At 34.9% G+C, this 24,647-nt stretch overlaps 3 protein-coding genes and 1 long non-coding RNA gene across 4 annotated transcripts; all 4 read right to left on the minus strand.

The window, feature by feature from the left end:
* Positions 1 to 77: 77 nt before the first annotated feature.
* Positions 78 to 5,463, minus strand: LOC124443527 (WD repeat-containing protein 76-like). The gene is made up of 12 exons (XM_046993979.1): positions 4,819 to 5,463; positions 4,343 to 4,474; positions 4,147 to 4,260; positions 3,646 to 3,692; positions 3,193 to 3,313; positions 2,168 to 2,275; positions 1,921 to 1,964; positions 1,654 to 1,807; positions 1,259 to 1,417; positions 1,032 to 1,150; positions 361 to 459; positions 78 to 123 (listed from the first exon to the last, which is right to left on the minus strand). Exons 1-12 carry the CDS (start codon positions 4,840 to 4,842, stop codon positions 78 to 80), a joined length of 1,167 nt encoding a protein of 388 aa, XP_046849935.1. The 5' UTR covers positions 4,843 to 5,463.
* A 1,596-nt stretch (positions 5,464 to 7,059) lies between these two features.
* Positions 7,060 to 12,412, minus strand: LOC124444378 (NEDD8 ultimate buster 1-like). Its single transcript, XM_046994975.1, has 14 exons — positions 11,865 to 12,412; positions 11,022 to 11,107; positions 10,801 to 10,873; positions 10,543 to 10,652; positions 10,390 to 10,466; positions 9,809 to 9,916; positions 9,675 to 9,726; positions 9,485 to 9,585; positions 9,161 to 9,249; positions 8,732 to 8,837; positions 8,452 to 8,507; positions 8,345 to 8,375; positions 8,085 to 8,241; positions 7,060 to 7,566 (listed from the first exon to the last, which is right to left on the minus strand). Exons 3-14 carry the CDS (start codon positions 10,863 to 10,865, stop codon positions 7,364 to 7,366), a joined length of 1,155 nt encoding a protein of 384 aa, XP_046850931.1. The 5' UTR covers positions 10,866 to 10,873; positions 11,022 to 11,107; positions 11,865 to 12,412; the 3' UTR covers positions 7,060 to 7,363.
* A 3,598-nt stretch (positions 12,413 to 16,010) lies between these two features.
* Positions 16,011 to 18,806, minus strand: LOC124443528 (WD repeat-containing protein 76-like). Its single transcript, XM_046993980.1, has 6 exons — positions 18,459 to 18,806; positions 18,150 to 18,269; positions 17,106 to 17,213; positions 16,852 to 16,895; positions 16,586 to 16,739; positions 16,011 to 16,345 (listed from the first exon to the last, which is right to left on the minus strand). Exons 1-6 carry the CDS (start codon positions 18,804 to 18,806, stop codon positions 16,217 to 16,219), a joined length of 903 nt encoding a protein of 300 aa, XP_046849936.1. The 3' UTR covers positions 16,011 to 16,216.
* Positions 18,807 to 18,900: 94 nt separating this feature from the next.
* On the minus strand, positions 18,901 to 20,235 carry LOC124444383. Its single transcript, XR_006947949.1, has 5 exons — positions 20,144 to 20,235; positions 19,897 to 20,071; positions 19,560 to 19,754; positions 19,094 to 19,225; positions 18,901 to 19,013 (listed from the first exon to the last, which is right to left on the minus strand). It is a non-coding gene; the product is annotated as an uncharacterized LOC124444383 (long non-coding RNA).
* Between the last annotated feature and the right edge of the window lie 4,412 nt (positions 20,236 to 24,647).

Genomic DNA, 24,647 nt, shown 5'->3' on the forward strand with positions numbered 1-24,647 from the left:
TTCGTAAATCCCATAATGCAACAATTCTTTTAAAAGACAAAATGAAAATGTACCTTAACACTATTTCGTTAGCATGGTCAATTATGCACTTTTATGGGACGTAAATCCCATAATGCAACAGTCCTGTTAACAAACAAAATGAAAATGCACCTTAACACTATTTCGTTAGCATTGTCAATAATTTACAGTGTAAAAAAGGAAATGTTCCGAAGGCGCAATGAATTGTTTCCACAAATTTAGACATTGAAGATGGTAAATATGAAGTCTTCAAACTACAGCAATGTACGGCTAGGTACGTAAGGTAATATATAAACATGGCAAGAACTCTATAATTTTGCTTGAGGAAGATTAGTTACTTACGCATCGCTCGACGAAGTGCAGAAGAGATATTCGTTTGAACTGCTTGAATCGATGCACTTGACATTTTTGCCGTGACAGACATGAGTTTTCACCTCATTCCTATCAAGAAAAAGCAGTTCTTATGTTTATAATCCCGTGCTTTATTTAATAAATAAAAGATGTTTACTGTGTTAAGTGTGTTTGCACAGGCTTATGCGAACCGAGGATACCTTTGGGAGAACTCGAGAGCAGATCAGTGCAAGCTCAAGACCGAAGGTCGAGGGCTGTACATGCTCGAGAGTTCTCACAAACGTCTCCTCGGTTTGCATAAGCCTGTGCAAACACAATGAACATCTTTTATTTCTTTTATAAAATAAAATAATGCAAAAAAGACAAACATTTTAAATTTTCTTGTAAAATGTATTCATGATCGATTTGTAAATTCCCTTTGACTGATTGATTGTTTTGATTGATTTGATTGGTTGAGCTCAAATGTGTTTTGCACAGGCTAATGTAAACACGGTTCTAGACCAATCACTGCACGCGTTTTATTGTTTTGATTTTATAATGCAATTTCTTTTTCCCATGCAAGTTCAACTTTACAAAAAAATCGTCTCACGACACAGAAATGCGTGACTATTGAGAATTTGAACTTATCTAACATCAAAAATGAAAGCTATTGTTAACTGTACTTTGTTTCTCTAGTATCCAAAACTCCCACATAGCCAGCGTCGTGTGCTAATAAAAAAATATCCCGCGAGTTGAGAGGACACGAAAAACCGTTAATCATGTGATCATCTGTTGCATAAATCTACATAACGAATTCAATTACGCGTTGAATAAATTGAACACGTTTTATAACTAGTGGCAAAAAATTGCTGATATTGAAGTGCACCAAATATCGTGTGTTCAAACTTACTTCTTCAAAAGTACAACCATTAAAGTCTGCTCGTCTTAAAGAGCCATCGACACTCGAAGAAAAAAGACTATTGTTTCTGAATGGATGAAAATATACTTGTCTAACGTTACCGGCGTGTGGTCGATACATGATGACATCATCATCTTCCTTGCTTGCGTCCTAAATGAAAAAGAAGACTTTTCTATGTACTAACATGTAAAGCTCCAACAAATGAATAAGTTTTGATGTTTCTAGCAAGTGTTGAACATACACAAGACTATAATACGAGCAAAATTCTCAATGGGACAAACTATTATCAGAGACAAGTTTAGCTAGAAAACAACACTTATTTTTGTTACTACTGAAGGCATCAACACGGAGAGCAAAGCAACACCAACCAAATCAAAGAGTCTCACCACATTCCAAATGCCAATGTTTCCAGCATTGTCACCGGCCGCCACAATCGTTTTATCGCAACATGGATGAAACGCCAAGGTCGTTATTCTTTTTGGAACAACTTTTCGTATTCGATCAGACGTCAAAAAAAATTTTGATATTCTCTGCTTGTAACTACACGAATCAAGTAATATCAAGCATCAAAAGTTGACATCATGAAATGTAGTCGCCAATCTATAATCATCGTAGCTTTACGCATGCCACTGTTAAAAATTATGTGTCAGTACCTTTGTGGGGAAGATGCTTCAACTGGAACAACGTTCGTCGTCATCTGCAAGAACGTTAACGGGAATCAAACAGTTGCAGGAAAATTGTATAACTCCGTGTTATTCATAAAATTTGTTTAGTCATCAAATAATCAATGCGATGCCTTTAATAGCAACATTAGCACTATCTATAATGTTCAAAATGTGCCCAGTGGGCGTCGAATCGACACATATTGGCGCACAATTATGTTATTTCAACAATCCCAACCTTAGTTTCGTTGGAAAGCAATTCTAAGGAATTCATGAATTTCTTATTTGCATCGTCTCCAACATCGTTTATTGGGTTTGCATCGACAGGACCCTTTATCCTTTCTTCCTTTTAAATTTAGAAACATAAAACACTTTACTTCAAAATGATATTTAATAACAATTAAGACGTTAAAAAGACGAAAAAAAGAAACAAGTGATCTAAGGATAGTGCATAGTTTCAGAAAATTAAACACTGCTTTTAGTCTAGAAATTTCAATCAACCATAAAATATTTTAAAATTTCTTTTATTTCTTCATTTAATTTTAATTCATGTATCATTGCATAAACAATCATTGACTTTATGGCCAATAAAAACATTTTCAATAAAATCTATGACAAGCTACAGTCTAAATAACCAGTTGTTGTCTTGTGCACGTTTAACATGAAAGCAGTTTCCTCTTTGTCCATGAAGTAATGTTTATGGTTGTGTATTGCTTACTTTGTTTTTACACATGATGGGAGGACGGCAGGGCCATTACTACCATTGCTGTAATGAGTTTGAAAATCCATTTGCTTAAACCAGCCAATAATATATGGCAGAGAACTTGCGTAGTCAACTTGAGCGACTGATGGAGGTCAAATCCAAGGGCCGCAGAACATTGATACTGAGGGGGGGCTATTATTCACATATGCATGTTTTACAATTGAAATCACTTGTGTTTACGGATGATACTAAATGAATATAAGAATATAGCCCTCCCCCCCCCAATTATCAATGTTCTGTAAAAATCATCTACATCTGCCACTGTAAAAATGATCTACATCTCCTTGCACTAGCTTGCTGAATCACATTTATCAAAAAGTAAATTATTCTCACAAGTCACATAAATTGCATTACACCCTCCCTGTCCCATATGAAGTTTAAACCATGTATGATTTTATTTAATTTTAGCAGCTCATTAAAAAACTGCACTAAAATAGAATGTGGGAGATCAAGGCTATCTAAGATGTATGGAAGCAAAAGAAATGCATGCATTGCCTTACATCAGCTGGATAAATTCTTAAGTCTGGCAGAGTAATCATTTCAAATTGATTCGAGGCTCGTTCTTTACTGATCCTGGGGGAACGCCGTACTGGTTCCACAACCTTTTTCTTCATAACAGGCCTGAAAGTAAGATAAAAACAAATATAAATAACTATATCACTGTCAATGATGTTGAAATAAATAACAAAATTGATGTATTCAAAACTGTAAAGTAATAAAATCCTTGGGATACACATGTACAATAATGGACATAAGCAATCATTACATATAATCTGACAATACATAACACAGGTTAGATGGTGCTCTCACAATATTTTCCAGTGAGTCAAATTCAGATTTAAATATGATACAGTTACCAGAAAAATCTTGATGAAAATATATATAAAACAATCATATATAATCAATGCAAGGGCAACAGCCAAAAAGAGGTGCACCCAAGAAAACAACATTACCTCTTTAACTTTGTTGGCTGTTTACGAGCCCTCAGATGGCTGATTTCCTAAAACATATCATTTATGCACCATAAAGTTAAGTTAAGTGGCGGTATTAAGAGCATTCATTTTATCTGTAAGTTCTAGATAAGTCCGAAACAGCTACATATGGAGAACAATGTCTAGTCACATAGTACTTTTCAACACTTGGAGATAACTAGGAATGATGTCATGTAAAAATAGTAAATGAAAACAATTTTACTTTCCATCAACTGTTTAAAACTACTACATATTTATGCGGTAGATAGCCCATGTTACAATGTAATTTTAATATATCTTATTCTGGATACTGCAAAGAACAACATTTAAGGCTATATTGGTTGGAAATATTTTTACACTATATTTAATGTTGTTAAAATGATGTTCCGTCCATCAAGACCCTTTCCTTTTAGAACTCCCATTCTCCTTATAAAAACATGAACTATAATCCAGCAAAAGTACTAACACAGAGTTACAACTGACCTCGTTAATTTTCAATGAATCCAATAACTCTTTGTTCTTTCTAATGTTGGCAAGTCTCTGTTTCTCGTACTCTGACATTTCATGCACGTCATTGTCGTCAGATTGATCTTCACTCTGCAAAATCATAAAATGGAACAGAGTGAAAAACCTGATACATCACTTGTGTTGTCTTTTATCAAAAAAAATTTTTCTTTACACTGCTTGAACTTTCACAATTTTCTTCATATTGAGTGTTATCATTGTCTTCATTATCATCAATTTCATCTGAGCTGATATCTTTGGGTTCAGCATAGTTCACTTCAAGCTTCAATAATTTCCTTTGTTGTAGCTGAAAGAGACACCCTAATTTGATGCACTGATATTTTGCACGAATATATAGGTTATATAGTTGAGGATTTTAATTCTACATCCTACACGACAGAGCAGAGAACCCCAAGCTATTTTATTTGCATGTTAGTATAGTAATTACACCTCGAATGTAAATAAATGAAATATGAAGTAAAAACAGTAAACTATGAAACTTCAACAGTTAAACTAACGGCTTTTCATGGTCCTGGTTGCCATCATTTCAATTTGTCTAACTAATATGTGCAGCCGACACAACATTTCGAATGGTAGTCAAAGCAAGGCATATTTGATATAATATTCATGGCTTTTTTCTGTAAGACATACCCTCGTGGAAGTTCTTCGCTTCATTTTAAGTCTCTTCGATGCTCGACATCGTAGTAAAAATAAGGACGACTAGGAATAGCGCGCCATAATTACAGTCTTCCCGCCACTTGTTGTGTAGGAAAGCAAAACTGCAAACAACTTAGTAAAGGGTCAGCGGTTTCTTTTTGCTTGACATTAGTTGACTTTTTAAAGAAAACTCCTAAAAGATGTAACAATAGGAAACCAAAAATGACGAAATGCGTTTACCTGAATCATAACCTATTGGCAAAAATTAGAGGAAAATAGCAAATAATAAGCCTAAATATATATATTTACTGAGCTAAACGAAAATTATTCACATTTTTATCTACAAGTGAAAGAACATAAAATAATCCTTCTACAATCTCACGGAGAATTCGCCACATTCTCGGTTGGTCCTTGTTTTATCCCTCATCAATAGCATTCCTTAGAGTACTCTTCTCCCAATACTCCATCTGTATCTACCAACTTTGGAGAGTCCACTATGAATTTTCTTGCAAATCTCTAGTGGTGACTGCTTCCTCTTCACTTTTGAAATCATATTCCTCGTCCTAAAGGAAAGACGCTGGTAGTTATTTTTACATATCTTCAGCAACATCTTGAACAGTTCGTGTTTTCCATTGGTCAGCGAGTCCTCATCTAAAACTCTAGAGCGTACCCTATGTGCTTCAATTACGTACAACTACGTTCAACTTCATCAAGCTATCTTCAATCTGGCGTCGTTGTTTCTCCTCTGTCATGCTTGATTTTGTTTCAATGTTGGAAGTTTCATTTTCAAGTATTTCTTCTACCTCAATCTACGAATTATGATATGTCATAAATATTAGAGCATTGTTTATGCACAAAATATGCAGATACAAAGTTATGCAGAAAAACAAAAACATCTCTAACATGGTCACAGATATTACGAGTGGCTTGACAAAGTCTTGATGAGCTTGATATTCATTTGTCAAAACAAGCTTAAGAGACAAAAAGAATGACAAATACATATGATTGAAAATTTGCTAAGGGCATATACACAAGCAGTAAATTCGGCGCTCGCTCCGTCACAAAGTAATTGAGAATCAATCTGAGAATGCCTAATCAACTCCACCTAATCTCCAAGTTTACGACCAAATGTATGTACTAGTACCGATTATGGAGTAATTAGCTCGCTCAGTCACAAATTTTCAGATAAATCATTTGCGCATGCGCAATATGCTCGAGCATGCGCAGTTGACTGGACCAACTGTCAAAGTTCATGGTCATGGCAACGACAAACTGCATCTATTGGCACCGATTTTAAAGTAAATAGCATGTTTAATAACAATTTATTAGAGAAATCATCTGCGCATGCGCACGAGCATGCGCAGTCTATTCGACTAATTGTTCAGAGTCATGGCAACGACTAACTATATGTACTTGCACTACATTTGTGGCAATTAGATAACTTAGTCGCAAATTATCAAAGAAATAATCTGAGCATGCGCAGTAGTGACTTAAATAATACAACAACTTTCGTAAGCCTTTGAATTTTTGTATATAAATATAAAGCTAAATATATGGATAGTAGATGTCAACTAGCAGTGGAAGCCGGGTGCGATATGTATGCAGTGGCTTAGGGGCCCAGACGTTTCGGGTCGCGACCGCACTCTCCCTGCGTACCCCGAGCAAAGCCTATCGCAGGTGATCTCGGGGTCTGATGGGCGGAAGCTTGCTATTGCATCTCCCAAGTAGGATAGCGTGGAGGGGCCGAAATCTCCTACCGAAACGTTAACATGCGGCGTTCTAGTGCCTCGGCTTAAGAAGGTATCGGGAAGCATGGCCCGAAAACGGGGTTTTTTGCTTTCGAATTTTATCTTTTTGTTCGCATAAAATAAACCAAGCAATGCTTCAAATTAAATTCTTCTGAAACTGTCCCTTTTGATGACACTTAAAATTCAAGATAACTTTAAAAATGTTTTATATAATTTTTATTGGTTTATATCTTTCTGACTTAATTCTCTCATTTACTGTTTCTCATGTATCACGAGCAAACCATCCATGGACTTCATGGCAAACAAGATTATCTGCTTCCCTTAACTAACATGCGACGCTCTAGCGCTAAACTATCTCGGGGTATCGGGAGGCATGGATCGAACACAGGATTTTTTGTTTTCAAAATTTGTCTTTTTTCTTTACAAGAATTCTTCTCATAAAAGGAACTTCAACATCCAAGGATACTGCAAAGGTTCAAACAATTTCTGCCTTTTTTGACTTATAATTTAAACCAACTCTTAAGCATGTTTATACGTTTTTTACAAAGGATACAGCAAAGAAATTTGGCAAGAAGAAAAATTCAATGTTTCCAGGTTGAATGTCCGACAAATTGTTCACGACATGCATAATGTGTCCAGATCCGCCACACCACAATTATTAACAATTCTATATCGAATCACAAAGGGACACAACATACACTTGTGACAACTCGAACAGATACCACACTTCATCCTTTTTGCCAAGCGTCTGATTTTGAAAAAGAGTCAAATCAAAACGATAAAAATTCAACTCATACTCGTTTCTCCCACTGATTCTTTGTCATTATCATTTCTCTGTATTGTCTAAGGAAAGTGATTTCTTCTTCTAAAGTCACATCTAAATGAGCCTCGTCGCTTTCAACATCGAATGCAGAAGTGATTTCTTTCAATGCATTCTGAACTACTTCTGGGTCATCACTGTCCGAGTCTGAATTTTCTCCTCCTCTTTGGTCAGCTATGAGAAATTTACAATGAAATCGCAATCATTGAAGTGCTTGGAGTTTCACAACGATGCAAAAGAAAAGATAATTGTGTCATTACGTTGTAATGTAAACAGGATTTTCAAAAATACTAAACGTAATATTTAGTTGAATCCGTAAATGTGAAAAATGAAAACTCGCACACAAAATCATTAACGTAATTACAGTAACTGCACCAGCAAAAGTGTTCAAACCACGAATTCATCTCAAATGAGGGGAAAGATAATCTCCACAATTAAGAAATGAAAAAGACTTTTAAATAAGTTTATGCGTTCAACTATATCCAACATGCATGGAGAATGTTAAAAAAAATTTCCCTGCTGATGAATAGAAGCGGCACAAAAACTTTAAAAAATAAAAGCGAAGGTAATAATGGGAAATAATAGTTCTATATAAACAATTAAGTGTATTCGCCATTCCTAAATCTGCGACAATTAGAGTTCTATATAATCAATTATAGTTCTATATAAACATTTAAGTGTGTATGCCATACCTAAATCTGGGACAATTCCATCTTTCATGATCGTGTTTTTACATTCGGGAGGAAGTTCACCGGAAGTTTCTAATAATCGCCCTATTGTTTTGCTTATATCGCCATAATGTTTCAAGACTGAACGCGAAACGTCGACGTTGAATCCCATGGAAGTCACCTGGAGGGGAGAAATTACCAAAAATATAAATAAACGATGTATTATCAATGTTTGTACAAGAAAAACAATATAAATAAGATATGTACATTGCCACAGATCATACCTGCGCAATCAACTCATCAGATATTTCCAAACTGCAGAAAATAACGATTCGATCATCAAATATTTTGTTCCCGTAAATTAAAAGATCAACGCTAACTATCAACTGACCTTGGTCTTCTCTCGGAAACTGCTCGCTCCAACAATTCAGGTCTTTCGATAAGAATCTAACCACAATACGAAAATTGAAACTCTTATCACACGTATTGAAAGCATAGCAAACGACATGAATAAAGCTGTTAAACTGCATGATACATCAATAGATCGGGTTTTTGGGACGCACAATAAAATGTGAGAATTATTTTTCAATTGAGAATTCTACATGAACTATACATGCCAATACACCGAGCCATTAGATAAACACCGATCAAGGTAATATAGTTATATACACCTGAATGGCTGTATCCATGTCGTTATTTGTTTGACGTAAAGCCTCGCTAGCGTACTCCTGACGATAACCCATCTCACATAATCTGTTGAACAGATCAATTTTCACCCTAAAACATCAACGTCATTTTAAGTTCACAAAACCTCTCAACAATAGATGTATATAGGCTCAACAACCAAAAAGGATCTCTAAATAATAAAACACATTTTACCATAAATATGGTAACCAATATACTGTAATCGAACAACCAGTTACATGGTGATTATGGTATCTGAGCAACCATGCAAAAAGACTTTGCGAGTGAGCAATGGAAAACTGTGTGAAAACTACAAGTTTATTCACGTCAGCCGGAAATGGGAAATATTCAGTCGGAACAGCAATTTTTATGGCCGCTGTTTCTGCTTCTGTACGAAATGGACAAGTATGCCTTACCATTCGCCATTTGCAGTTTTTCCTAAATTCACAGCCATTTTATGTTTCTTTCTTTTTTCTTTTCGTTCTTTCAACAATTTCCGTTTCGCCTACATGTATTAAAGACGAGTGATGATGACTACACATCAAAGATAGCCTGACAACCAAACTGTCCAACCGCAATATAATGATTTACGCATATAATTATTGACACAATATGAATTGTTGGAATACAGAATTCCGACTACAGACAACTGACATTCCTTACGCTTCTGGAATTACATTCATCAGCGTTCCCATAACTACACAGAATATTAATAAATTCGTCCATATAAAAATGTCTACCTCCCGTTTTTTCGATATATAATCAACAGCTACGGTGACATCACCATTGCATGATCTCAAAGCTAGCCTTGATTCAGATGCACCGAACCCCATAGAGATCACTGTAAAAAATTGTGATGAACACGTGGTTTATAAAAATGAATATCACTGCCGTCATCTACTGACAACATCAATCACCTAAAACACTTACTTTGTGACAGCGATCCATCGTCTATTTTTAACTGATTGACTTCTTGTTCGACCTAATTGAACCAAAAAGAGAAAACGTATTCGTCATTAGATGATGGCCTTGAGCTGCCACTGCAACAACAGAAGATATAATACCATATCCAAAAGACGCGAGGCTTGTCTCATATCTCCCTTGTGGAAAGCGGAGATAGCTTGAAGAAGGTTAAGTCGAAGGTATAGGACTTTTTCTTTAGAAAAACCACCCTAAAATTACAACAGTAAACATGGTGTGTCAAGTGCTAATGAGGCAAATGTAAACCAATTTCTTCAAACAACAATCGTCATTTGTCAACTTACACACATGACAAATATTCATAAAAAATATCAACTTACACGTGATAAATATTCATAAAAAATATCAACTTGCACGTGACAAATATTCATAAAAAATATCAACTTACACGTGATAAATATTCATAAAAAATATCAACTTGCACGTGACAAATATTCATAAAAAAGATCAACTTGCACGTGACATATATTCATAAAAACTACGTCTCTCAAGCAGATGACAAAATACCCAGTTTCTAAAATCACCTTGCAAAAATACAACTAGCTTAATGGCGATCTGAAGTTTACACATTAAAGACAAATTGGTCAATGGGATACAGCTGTGAATTACAAAAATCTTATAAGAAAATCATGTGCAAGAAACAAGTTTCATTTTATCATCTCACCGTCAAGGAGACAAGTCGTTCGAGGTTTTCCCCGTAACTTTTCTTCAAACATTTTTCACATTTCTTCAGCAATTCGTCTACGAATAAATAAAACATGTTGCATCGGGTAGAAATGATGAAATTCAGTGGAAAAACCCAAAGAAAGTGGCGAACCTGCATTTGGTAGATCTCTGATGCTCTGCAGTTGAAGATAACACCAAACAACATCCAAACATAGTATGGCGTAATTATCAACTGCATTCAATACTTCAGAACGACATTGCCTGTATAGAAACAACGATTGACAATGCAGAAAAACATCAATAATAGTAACAGAGATTTTGTACTTACATGTAATGAGTGAATTTTTATTTTTTGAAGACACAACAACAACGAGCTGACTATTTCATGCATAGCTATGTTTGCACAAACCTAAATTCTTCTTCGGCAGCCAAAAACAAAGGCAAGGCGTCTGCATATTGTCTTTGTTCGGCCATTCTACGCCCTTGTTCGTGAAGTGTCATCGCAAGAACCAACGACCGTTAGAAAAATTTGTATTACATCACTTTACAACAACATTAATGTATAAAATACACATTACATGGGAACGAAAGTTTATTTAAAGTATCTGAAAACGATGGCACGTGACCGACCTTGCGTTCATCCTCGAGTAACTGAAGAGGCTTTCCATTTTGGTCACTTATCTCCAGTAAATAATCTTGATACGGACTTTTCCCACCTACACGTCAACATAAACGTGTAACTATCTTACTTGTGTTAAGACATTAGTAAAAGCCAGCAGCCAGCACGCATATTTACTCCCGTTGTGCAAAGTTTAAGTCACTAACGATATTTATTTGAACTTTAGCACAGCCTTAATGAAAAATCGGACTAGCTTACGCATATTCTACATCATCTTAAACACAAAACTTTGAAAATATTTGATCTTATTAGAAGAAAGACCACAAAAAGCATAATTATTTCTGAAAAGGAAAGATACTGCACGAACATAGCTACAGCGTTTAAAAGGCCTGTTTTATACGTCGCATTTTACATGCGTCGAACGCATTAGAGACAAAAGAAAATGAGATAAAATTCCTCATTATCGTTTCTTTTGAATGCATTCAACTCATGTAAAATGCGACGTATAAAACAGGCCTAAACAGTCTAAACTAGTGAATTTTGCTACATTCAACGTTCTACTTGTTCTAATTCTATTTATTACAATAATAATACATTCTTTTTGCTACATTCTGAAAAGCGCTTTGGGAGAATTAATAAAGTATAGTATTTTTAATAATAATAATAATAATAATAATTCTAATCAACGTGCAAATTGAGCATGCTCATTCTATATACTAATCTCTATTGACTTGATGTAGATGAAAATAAAGACTTGAGGAATTATTATTGAAGAACGTTGTCTCACTACCTTTCAAAAATGCATTCAAGCAGTTGAAATGAGAGTTAACTGAGATCTCTTTAACGTTCCCTACCTTGTGTTTTGTTAGCGAGCAAACTCGCTGCATTCCGCGTTTTCGTCACTGGGTTTATTGGTTGTTTTGATTGGCTACTTCCACTGATTCACTATGGTTGAATATCGCCATGACAACGCTGTTATGACGAACACCTTGCGCTTCTAGAGTTTGCTCTTAGGTGCATAATGAACAAAAGTTAATCCCCATGACTCTTTTACATCCCTATTTATTCAATTTATCAATATCAACAGAGATCATCAATAGATCCCATGCATCTCTAGTCTGTAACACAACTCTGTTTATTTAATGCACAATTCACAACTGAACACCTCGTTAGATGTTCATTTATCCCCTTGCCTCTTTTACATCCCTGTTTATTCAATCCATCATTAACAACAGATCATCAACAGACCCCCTGCATCTCTAGTCTGTAACACAACCTTGTTTATTTAATGCACAATTTACGACTGAACACCAAAACTGTTCAGTTTGTTATTTTTTTGTACACTCTGCCGGCATAGCAATATGGAGACGAATTTTGTTCAGAAAGAAAATAAATGAGCTGCTGATTTAATATCCTCTTCATAGAGATGCTTCCATAAACTAGTAATGTTTAGTAATTTAGATTCGAAATTAAGACTCTTAGGTAAGTTGAAAGCGTTTTTACACATTGCTTAACATCACACTACAAGCACAAGACAATTGTTCAGCGTATGTTGAGAAAACTTGTTGAAACCGTTCCACGGGGCTATTGGTAATGTAACTTATGTAAGTGCCATCTGATGTTTACCATGGGTGAAGAGAAATACTGACCTCAATCGCAAAAGTCATAAAAATCATAAGAGCATATTATTTTGTTGTTATTCAATGATAAACTTCAAAAATGGTCGAATCATTAAACACGATAACAAAGCTGTATTTACTTGACACGAACCAAACATGAAGTTTCAAAATGTTAAAGGAAAAGTACTACGAATGAAATGGCAGGCTTGACATTCCAGTGTACTTCATACCATAAACATGTATCGCATTGTTTCGCAAGTGCTCACCTTACGATAAGACAAAGCTTTTCTCACGCTTTAAGTGCTCAATTTGTTTCAAAACAAACCATACATCGGTTTGCCAACATGCTGGCACTGCCATGTTTAAGTAGTGAGGTCTTGTATCGCACTGTGCACCAACGATATTATTTGCGCATTATACGTAAGTTTAGCACCATCAACTCATTCTATTGAGGTTAAAATCATTTTAAATAAAAATTATTTTTCCGAAGTAGCTTAACGCAATCAGCACATTTTGAAAATCCTTGCTATAATTTATAAATACTTAAAAAAGATACATCACAAAAATTTAGCAGTGCGTTTGAGCCTACAATGTTGGTCTATATCAACAAGGACTAAGCACACACAGACTAGAGCATTAGTAGTCTGAATACGATTACGAAAGTAATATACGCAGCATTAATAGATACACTTCTATAATCATTCACTTAAGTCAATGAAGCTGCCCACGTATCTATAAAATCGGCTTACAGTACAAAGTAATTTACTTTGTCTATAATAAACACTCAAACATTAGTGTGAACTTTGTAATTCAGAGAACATTTTTCCAAAAGAATCTGTTTTCATTTGTTTTGTAGCTACATTGTAGCTGTTTATCAAGAGTGGCACCTTTGTGCCCCGCTATCTCAGCATATCACTGCATGCCGTATCGTTAAGGAGAAATTTAACATTTTTGAAAGCTTCCATAACTTCCAAATAAGGATGAAAACAATGTAAATGGATGGTTTGAAAACCCATTCATTTAACTAACTATACATAAAAAAAATCTCCCTGAGTAATAAGGGATGAAATAAAACAAGCATTATTTTTAATCTGACCATAAGTAAATTTTGCCACTCGAAATTCCAGAGCCAAGAATGCTCCTTGTCGGATGAAAAACATTTATTGATGAAGTTTGGATCGTGAAGCTAGGATCAAACTTTTCCAACAGTGGGGACGTTTCCATTTGTTCCACATGATAAAACTGAATCTATAAATAGGAAAACATGCATATATGTTTATATAGTGAATGGTTTGAGCTTGGGAGTATCGTTACATGTTTGTGGATGTAGATAGTCCAGGTTAGTAGAGTGACTACCGCTAAGATTGTCGAAACGTCAGTCTACATCAACACCAACAGTCTTTCTCAGGACTATATTAACCAGGGCGATCTACATCCACAAACATATAACATATGTTTATCTTAACGAAAATTACATCACAATAAAAAACATTGGGAATTGGTAGTTTGATGACTGACTGCATTACGAACGTGTTTACTATACCAAAACATCCAAGCATAGCGGTTTAAAGAAGTAGGTGAATGAGGCTCAAAGATCACTGAAAAAATCTGTTATTTGAAGCAAAATACGTGTTTACTATAGCAAAACATCAAAGCAGTTTAGCGGTTTAAAGAAGTAGGTGAAAGAGGAGCAATGAGAACTTGAAGAAAAAAACGGACTGTTAGAGGATAAATTATTATTTTCAACATTTTAGTTTTATTAACATTGACAAGGTATTCAATTCATTCAATTATGACATTTTCAATTTACACTTACGCGTCGCCTATATAAAAGACTACCAATAACAAATCCACGACCATTGCGTGGATCCCACGAAGCTTTAAAAGGCGTCAACCAACGATTATTCGTGCGATTGTAATGTCTAAAATTTGAACAATTACCATTCTTAAACAATATTGTTAGCATTTCTATCAAAGTCGTATACATTATCTGTCAATGCTTTAAGAGTAGAACGGCTTTATTTGTCATTTTAAAAGTTTTCCTGTTATATGTTAACAATAGACTCTCCAGTTGAACATTCATTAGTTTACTTAATCAATAAAAAAGTAACTTCATGATCTTACTGAAAATTTCGTTTCATTTCAAGTTTCCATGAGGATGTGACTTCCAACACTCTAAATGATGTAAAAATATTATTTTACTACAAAATTCTACTGAGATCGAAATGTTAAAGCTGGGTTTAATGCATTTTTCGTGTACATTTTTCTGTAGATTTTGAGAATTGTGAAGCGCAATAATAGAAAATCTGAAAACAACTTTAAAATAAGCAATTGACGAATTTAATATAAACATACTTAACAGTATCATCCCAACACGTTGTCAAAATGTACTTTCCATCACCAGGAGAAAAATAAGATGACGATATGGAACGACTGTGCTTTTCAAATGTGTCCAAACTTGATTTGATCCCTTTGAGATTTCGTAAATCCCATAATGCAACAGTCCTGTTAACAAACAAAACGAAAATGTACCTAAATAGCTACTATTTCGTTAGCATTGTCAATAATTAACAGTGTAAAAATGGAAATGTTCCGAAGGCGCAATGAAATGTTTCCACAATTTTAGACAACGAAGATGCTAAAATGAAGTCTTCAAACTACGGCAATGTACGCCTAGGTACGTAAGGTAATATATAAACTTGGCAAAAACTCTATAATTTTGCTTGAAGAAGATTAGCTACTTACGCATCGCTCGACGAAGTGCAGAAGAGATATTCGTTTGAACTGCTTGAATCGATGCACTTGACATTTTTGCCGTGACAAACATGACTTTTCACTTCATTCCTGTCAAGAAAAAGCAGTTCTTATGTTTATAATCCTATACTTTGTTTAAGAAATAAAACATGTTTACTGTATTAAGTGTGTTTGCACAGGCTTATGTAAACCAAGGAAACGCCTCCGAGGTTTGCTAAAGTCTGTGCGAACACGAAAAACATCATTTGTTTGTTTTATAAAATAAAATAATGCGAAAAAGACAAACATTTTAATTTTTCCTGTAAAATGTATTCATGATCGATTTGTAAATTCTCTTTGACTGATTGATTGTTTTGATTTGATTGGTCGAGCTCAAATGTGTTTTGCACAGACTAATGTAAACACGGCTCTAGACCAATCACTGCACGCGTTTTATTCTTTTGATTCTATAATGCAATTTCTCTTATCCATGCAAGTTCAACTTTACAACAAAATCGTCTCACGACACAAACATGCGTGACTACTGAGAATTTGAACTTATCTAACATCAAAAAAGAAAGCTATTGTTAACTGTACTTTGCTTCTCTAGTATCCAAAACTCCCACATAGTCAGCGTCGTGTGCTAATAAAAAAATATTCCGCGAGTTGAGAGGACACGAAAAACCGTTAATCACGTGATCATCTGTTGCATAAATCTACATAACGAATTCAATTACGCGTTAAATAAATTGATTACGTCATATAACTAGTGGCAAAAAATTGCTGATATTGCAGTGCACCAAATATCGTATATTCAAAGTTACTTCTTCAAAAGTACAAACATTGAAGTCTGCTCATCTCAAAGAGCCATCGACACTCGAGGAAAAAAGACTGTTGTTTCTCAATGGATGAAAATATACTTGTCTAACGTTACCAGCGTGTGGTCGATACATGATGACGTCATCATCTTCCTTGCTAGCGTCCTAAATGAAAAAGAAGACTTTACTATGTACTAACATGTAAAGCTCCAACAAATGGATAAGTTTTGATGTTTCTAGCAAGTGTTGAACATACACAAGACGATAATATGAACAAAATTCTCAATCAATGGGACAAACTATTATCAGAGACAAGTTTAGCCAGAAAACAACATGTATTTTTGTTACTACTGAAGGCATATAAATGGAGAGCAAAGCAACACAAACTAAATCAAAGAGTCTTACCACATTCCAAATACCAATGTTTCCAGCATTGTCACCAGCCGCTACAATTGTTTTATCACAACATGGATGAAACGCCATCGTCGTTATTCTTTTTGGAACAACTTTTCGTATTCGATCAGACGTCAAAGAAAATTTTGATATTCTCTGCTTGTAACTACACCAATGAAGTAATTTCAAGCATCAAAAACTGCATCGTGAAATGTAGTCGAAAATCTATAATCATCATAGCTTTACGCGTGCCACTGTTAAACCTTGTGTGTCAGTACCTTTGTGGGGAAGATGCTTCAACTGGAACAACGCTCGTCGTCATCTGCAAGAACGTTAACGGGAATCAAACAGTTGCAGGAAAATTGTATAACTCATTGAAGATTGTAGGAAGATTGCTTTGTTTAGTCATCAAATAATCAATGCGATGCCTTTAATAGCAACATTAGCACTATCTATAATGTTCAAAATGTGCCCAGTGGGCGTCGAATCGACACATATTGGCGCACAATGATGTTATTTCAACAATACCAACCTTAGTTTCGTTGGAAAGCAATTCTAAGGAATTCATGAATTTCTTATTTGCATCGTCTCCAACATCGTTTATTGGGTTTGCATCGATAGGACCCTTTATCCTTTCTTCCTTTTGAATTTAGAAACATAAAATACTTTACTTCAAAATGATATTTAATAACAATTAAGACGATAAAAAGACGAAACAAAAGAAACTAGTAATCTAAGGATAGTGCAAAGTTTCAGAAAAAAAAACAATGCTCTTAGTCTAGTAATTTGAATCAACCATAAAATGTTTTAAAAATTTCTTTTGTCAATTTCTTCATTTAATTTTAATTCATGTATCATTGCGTGAACATTCAATGACTTTATGGCCAATAAAAACATATTCAATAAAACCTATGACAAGCTACAGTCTAAAAATAAAGTTAATTGTTGTCTTGTATTAATGTTTTACACGAAAACAGTTTCCTTTTTGTCCACAAAGTAATGTTTATGGTTGTGTAGTGCTTACTTTGTTTTTACACATGATGGGAGGACGGCAGGGCCATTACTGCCATTGCGGAAAAGAGTTTGAAAACCCATTTGCTTAAACCAGCCAATAATATATGGCAGAGAACTTGCGTAGTCAACTTGAGCAATTAATGGAGGTCAAATCCAAGGGCGACAGAGCATTGACACTGAGGGGGCTATTATTTATATATATGCATGTTTTACTTTATTAGTTTCTATTGAAATCAATTGTGTTTACGGATGATAACAAATGAATATAAGAATAAAGCCCTCCTTCTCAATTATCAATGTTCGGTAAAAATCATCTACATCTCCTTGCACTTCTCTGGGAGTAATTACCTAACTAGCATGCTGAATCACATTTATCAAAAAGTAAATTACTCTCACAAGTCACATTAATTGCATTACACCCTCCTGTCCCATATGAAGTTTAAACCATGTATGATTTTATTTAATTTTAGCAGCTCATTAAAAAACTGCACTAAAATAGAATGTGGGAGATCAAGGCTATCTAAGACGTATGGAAGCAAAAGAAATGCATGCATTGCCTTACATCAGCTGGATAAATTCTTAAGTCTGGCAGAGTAATCATTTCAAATTGATTTGAGGCTCGTTCTTGACTGACCCTGGGGGAACGCCGTGCTGGTTCCACAACCTTTTTCTTCATAACGGCCTGAAAGTAAGATAAAAACAAATATAAATAACTATATCGCTGTCAATGATATTGAAATAAATAAAAAAATTGATGTTTTCAAAACTGTATAGAAATAAAATCCTTGGGATACGCATGTACAATAATGGGCATAAGCAATCATTACATATAATCTGACAATACATAACACAGGTTAGATGGTGCTCTCACAATATTTTCCAGTGAGTCAAATTCAGATTTAAATATGATACAGTTACCAGAAAAATCTTGATGAAAATATATATGAACATGAATTGGCCCATTAAAGTGCGAATGTATGACTCCTGATTGGTCATTAATTCCTTGAATCTCGTTCAACGCTCGACAATGTTGCTCATTTACACGATAATCTTCAATTGCTACACGGTAATCCTGATCGTTTAAACGTAAATCCTTTCCATATAGATAATCCCCGTTTTCGTTGAAGTCTCTATCCTGTATTTTCTTGACGTTGTTTTGGCCTAAAACGCGATAATCTTTGCTGACGTCACGGCCCATCCATCCATCAAGATGTTCCATCCATCAAGACCCTTTCCTTTTAGAACTACCATTCTCCTTATAAAAACATGAACTTTAATCCAGCAAAAGTACTACCACAGAGTTACAACTGACCTCGTTAATTTTCAATGAATCCAATAACTCTTTGTTCTTTCTAATGTTGGCAAGTCTCTGTTTCTCGTACTCTGACATTTCATGCACGTCATTGTCGTCAGATTGATCTTCACTCTGCAAAATCATAAAATGGAACAGAGTGAAAAACCTGATACATCACTTGTGTTGTCTTTTATCAAAAAATTTTTCTTTACACTGCTTGAACTTTCACAACTTTCTTCATATTGAGTGTTATCATTGTCTTCATTACCATCAATTTCATCTGATCTGATTTCTTTGGGTTCAGCATAGTTCACTTCAAGCTTCAATAACTTCCTTTGTTGTAGCTGAAAGAGACGCCCTAATTTGACGCACTGATATTTTGCACGAATATATAGGTTATATAGTTGAGGATTTTAATTCTAAATTCTACACGACAGAGCAGAGAACCCCAAGCTATTTTATTTGCATGTTAGTATAGTAATTACACCTCGAATGTAAATGTATGAAATATGAAGTAAAAACAGTAAACTATGAAACTTCAACAGTTAAACTCATGGTCCTGGTGGCCATCATTTCAATTTGTGTAACTTATATGTGCAGCCGACACAACACTCCGAATGGTAGTCAAAGCAAGGCATATTTAATAAGATATTCATGGCTTTTTTCTGTAAGACATACCCTTGTGGAAGTTCTTCGCTTCATTTTAAGTGTCTTCGATGCTCGACATCGTAGTAAAAATAAGGACGACTGGAATAGCGCGCCATAATTACAGTCTTCCCCCCACTTGTGTAGGAAAGCAAAACTGCAAACAACTTAGTAAAGGGTCAGCGGTTTCTTTTTCCTTGACATTAGTTGACTTTTTAAAGAAAACACCTAAAAATGTAACAATAGGAAACCAAAAATGACGAAATGCGTTTAACTGAATCATAACTTATTGGCAAAAATTAGAGGAAAATAGCAAATAATAAGCCTAAATCTATGTATTTACTGAGCTAAGCGAAAATTATTCACAAACTTTTCTAAAAGTGAATGAACATAAAATAATCCTTCTACAATCTCATGGAGAATTCGCCACATTCTCGGTTGGTCCTTGTATTATCCCTCATCAATAACATTCCTTAGCATCTGTATATACCAACTCCATCTTATTACGCTCCAAGATAAATTTTTGTTGAGCACTCTACGATAATCTGCAATGGAGAAATTCAACTTCAACTACAGCATCAAGAACATTCCTCTACCATCACCGAATGAATACTTACAACGACTTATTGAAAAATCTGAGACCTTCCTTCGTAATATGCGCTGGAAAGCTTACTTCTTCCTTAACCCGAATAAGAAAAATTCTTCATCCTCTACCAACCATCCAAATCATCCCTCAATAAACGCAACGAACTTGTTTCCTCTTGTCGCCATAGATCCAAAACACTCCTATGTAATTTGTAACCATACACCTTAATTAATACTCTAACTTCCGTCATCTAACTTGAAACTATACACCTTGATTAATACACTAACTTCCGTCATCTTGTATATATATTTTAAGCATTTAAGTATTTTATTCATTAAATCCCCTGAAGAGTGAGCAATCACAAAACAGGCTTGTCGGGATGAATCTGTAGTTTTGTGATTTTTCTCAACACCACTACACATACCAACTACATCTGTATATACCAACTTTGCAGAGTCCACTTTGAATCTTCTTGCAAATCTCTTGTGGTGACTGCTTCCTCTTCACTTTCGAAATCATATTCCTCGTCCTAAAGGAAAGACGCTGGTAGTTATTTTTACATATCTTCAGCAACATCATAAACAGTTCGTGTTTTCCATTGGTCAGCGAGTCCTCATCTAAAACTCTAGAGCGTACGCTATTTGCCTCAACTACGTATAACTAAGTTCAACTTCAACAAGCTAACTTCAATCTGGCGTCATTGTTTCTCCTCTGTCATGCTTGGATTTTGTTTCCCTGTTGGAATTTTCATTTTCAAGTATTTCTTCTACCTCAATCCATAAATTATAATATCTGTCGCAAAAAATTAGAGCATTGTTTATGCACAAAATATGCAGATACAAAGTTATGCAGAAAAACAACATGGTCACAGATATTACGAGTGGCCTAACAAAGTGTTGATGAATTTGATATGCATTTGTCAAAACAAGTTTAAAAAGACAAAGAGCATGCCAAATACATATGATTGAAAATTTGCTAAGGGCATATACACAAGCAGTAAATTCAGCATTTGCTCCATTACAAATTGATTGAGATTTAATCTGAGAATGCGTAATCAACTCCACCCGATCTCCAAGTTTACTGTTATGGCAACGACCAAATGTATGTACTAGTACCGATTATGGAGTAATTAGCTCGCTCAGTCACAAATTTTCAGATAAATCATTTGCGCATGCGCAGTCTGCTAGAGCATGCGCAATCGATTGGACCAAATTTTTAAGTTCATGGTCATGGCAACGACTAACTGCATCTATTGGCACCGATTTTAAAGTAAATAGCATGTTTAATAATAATTTAGTAGAGAAATCATCTACGCATGCGCTCCAGCATGCACAATCCACTTGTATAATTGTTCGCAGTCACGGCGACAACTAACTAGATGCATTTGCACTACATCTGTGGAAATTAGCTCACTTAGTAGAAAATTATCAAAGAAATCATCTGAGAATGCGAACTAGTGACTTTAATAATACCACAACTTTCGTAAGCCTTTGAATTTTTGTATATATATATATAAAGCTAAAACTTAGTATAGTAGATGTCAACTAGCAGTGGAAGCTGGGTGCGATTAGGTATGCAGTGGCTTACGGGCCCACACTTCGGTGGTGACCGCACTCTCCCTGCCTACCCCGAGCAAAGCTTATCGCAGTTGATCTCGTGGTCTGATGGGCGGAAGCTTGCTATTGCATCTGCCAAGTAGGATAGCGTGGAGGGGCCGAAATCTCCTACCGAAACGTTAACATGCGGCGTTCTAGTGCCTTGAGATTAAGAAGGTATCGGGAAGCATGGACCGAAAACGGGGTTTTTTACTTTCGAATTTTATCTTATTAAAATAAAATAAACCAAGCAATACTTCAACTAAATTCTTCTGAAACTGTCCCATTTTATGACACTTACAATTCAAGATAACTTAAAACATGTTTTATACAATTTTTATTGGTTTATATATCTTTCTGATTTAATTCTCTCATTTACTGTTTCTCATGTATCACGAGCAAACCGTCCATGGACTTCATGGCAAACATGATTATCTGCTTCCCTTAACTAACATACGACGCTCTAGTGCTAAACTATCTCGGGGTATTGGAAGGCATGGATCGAACACGGGATTTTTTGTTTTTGAAATTTTTCTTTTTTCTTTACAAGAATTCTTCTCATAAAGAAACTAGAACATCCACGGACACTGCAAAGGTTCAAACAACTTCTGCCTTTTTGACTTATAATTCAAACCAACTCCAAGCAAGTTTATACGTTTTTTACTAGTTACGTTTTACAATGTACCTTCTCATAACTGTCTCGTGATGAAAGAGAGCCTCAATCCTTATATAATATAACTCTCTCGTGATGAACGAAAGCATCCATGGGATTCATGTAAAAAAGGGATTATCTAAACATTTATAATAGTTTCTACAAAAGATAACATTTAATAAGCCAAGGAATTTGTATCTTCTAAATTGAACCTCCCTTTCAAACTTATGTTATAAAATTTTGATTAATTTTGGATTGTAAATTTCTTTTTACCTTAAAATATGTTCATGATTCAATCTAAAAAGTAACTTCTCCTCTCGAGTAATTTTGCAATTAAACAGCACAATTTTCGGATTCAAAGGAATTCTTTGATCGCATAAAGACAGCCGTACAATTTATTACGAACCTAAGCGTATATAAAGCATTTTCAAACCACAAAAAAAATTTCCTTCACATGACCAAATTACCGTCTCTTCAAACGATGAATGTAATACAAAGTTACCTTGACAACTGAAGCAAACCCTCCTTTTTCCAAGCATTCTCAACATCTCAAATTCATTCCGAATTCTTGAATTTCTCGCAGCGTAGCCGAAAGATTTTTCATGACTTTCCAACTTCTATTAACGAAAAAAGGTGTGAGAAAATAACAAATGATGATTTAGCAACAAAATCCGCAGCGCAAGAATAAACGTCAAGAAATTTTGAGAGGATTGGAGCAGAGAGCTCAATTCTACAAAGCTCGAATGCAGCTCTAAAGCAAAACAGTGGATGGCCACAGGAAAACACAGTTTGCACACAAGCGCTCAACTATGACGTGAATGCAAAGGTTTATAGAGAAGTAAACGAATATTTCCGCTTGGACTGCGAAAATCATCGTAACTTGGAAAAAAATGTTGCAGTTAAAAATCAAAAGGGTCGTGACGTCACAAAGATTATCGCGTTTTAGGCCAAAACAACATCAAGAAAATACAGGATAGAGACTTCAACGAAAACGGGGATTATCTGTATGGAAAGGATTTACGTTTAAACGATCAGGATTACCGTGTAGCAATTGAAGATTATCGTGTAAATGAGCAACATTGTCGAGCTTTGAACGAGATTCAAGGAATCAATGATCAATCAGGAGTCATACATTCGCACTTTAATGGGCACATTCATCCAATCATAAGATTATCAACAGAGCCACTGTTACATGATAGCAACTACTATCATTTATAAACTATTATTATATCATATTATAATTTCATATTTTTATATTTTAACTATAACATTACTATAAGACTGTAACTCATACCTTATGATAGCAATAGTTTATTTTGGTCTACAAGCAAATACTAAAGAACCATTTAAGTTCTTTATTTAACAACCTTTACATTAACATTAATGAGTTCTTGGAAGAACCTCCCACTCATACAACTAAGTACACGTCGCTGAATTACAACACCTATTGATATGTAAAAATGTTGAAGAGCCTCATGCAGAGTGCTTAATAACATTAATATTAGTCAATTATGCTCTGGTATGTTTTGACATGTCAAAAAGATGTTTAGTTTGAGCTTTGAAGTAATGAATTTTTTATCTGTAAGCAGGCTATATTCGTTGTATAGAACTGAAAGTTTCTTTACACGTCTTTATCTATTTTAATGGAGCATTATGTGATTCGCGTTGTTTTTCTCGATCCTCACGTGATTGTTTTTGCGGTTTACTTTAAAGTCTTCACATTTAACAAGGCATAAATTGACGTACATTTGTCATTTTAATTTTTCGAGCAAGTTTCGATTAAACATTTTATGTTGTTTTCCTAAGTCTTCATACGATCTATGTGTGACATTTTTTTTACATTTTTTAATACCTTAATGTAAACTAAAATTTACACACATAAAAATAGTTGACAGCATCATCCTAGAACTTTGGTAAAATACACTTTCCATCGACACGAGAGACCTAAGTGCCGCCTAATTAGTGAAACCCAAAATACAGTTTGTTTGATAATAGCTATACTGTTATTTTTGAGGTGTTGAACTAGCACTTTCTCTAGTGCTAAACTGACACCCACCGGTGGTGTTAAATAAAAGGTGTTATTATAACACCAATATTGGTGTTGATTTAACAACATATGACCTTAAACATATTGTAGCGTGTCAAATTTACACCTCAACACTTTAACACCTAATTAATAGTGCTGAAATAGCACCTTGTTCTGCCACAAAGGTGCTAAAGTAACACTGTTTTTTGGTGTTAAGTGGTTGGTGTTAAATTAACACCATTAGCAAGAGTTACAATAATTT

This window comes from Xenia sp. Carnegie-2017, unplaced genomic scaffold (genome assembly GCF_021976095.1).
Source record: "Xenia sp. Carnegie-2017 unplaced genomic scaffold, XeniaSp_v1 HiC_scaffold_21, whole genome shotgun sequence".
NCBI classification, from domain to species: domain Eukaryota; kingdom Metazoa; phylum Cnidaria; class Anthozoa; order Malacalcyonacea; family Xeniidae; genus Xenia; species Xenia sp. Carnegie-2017.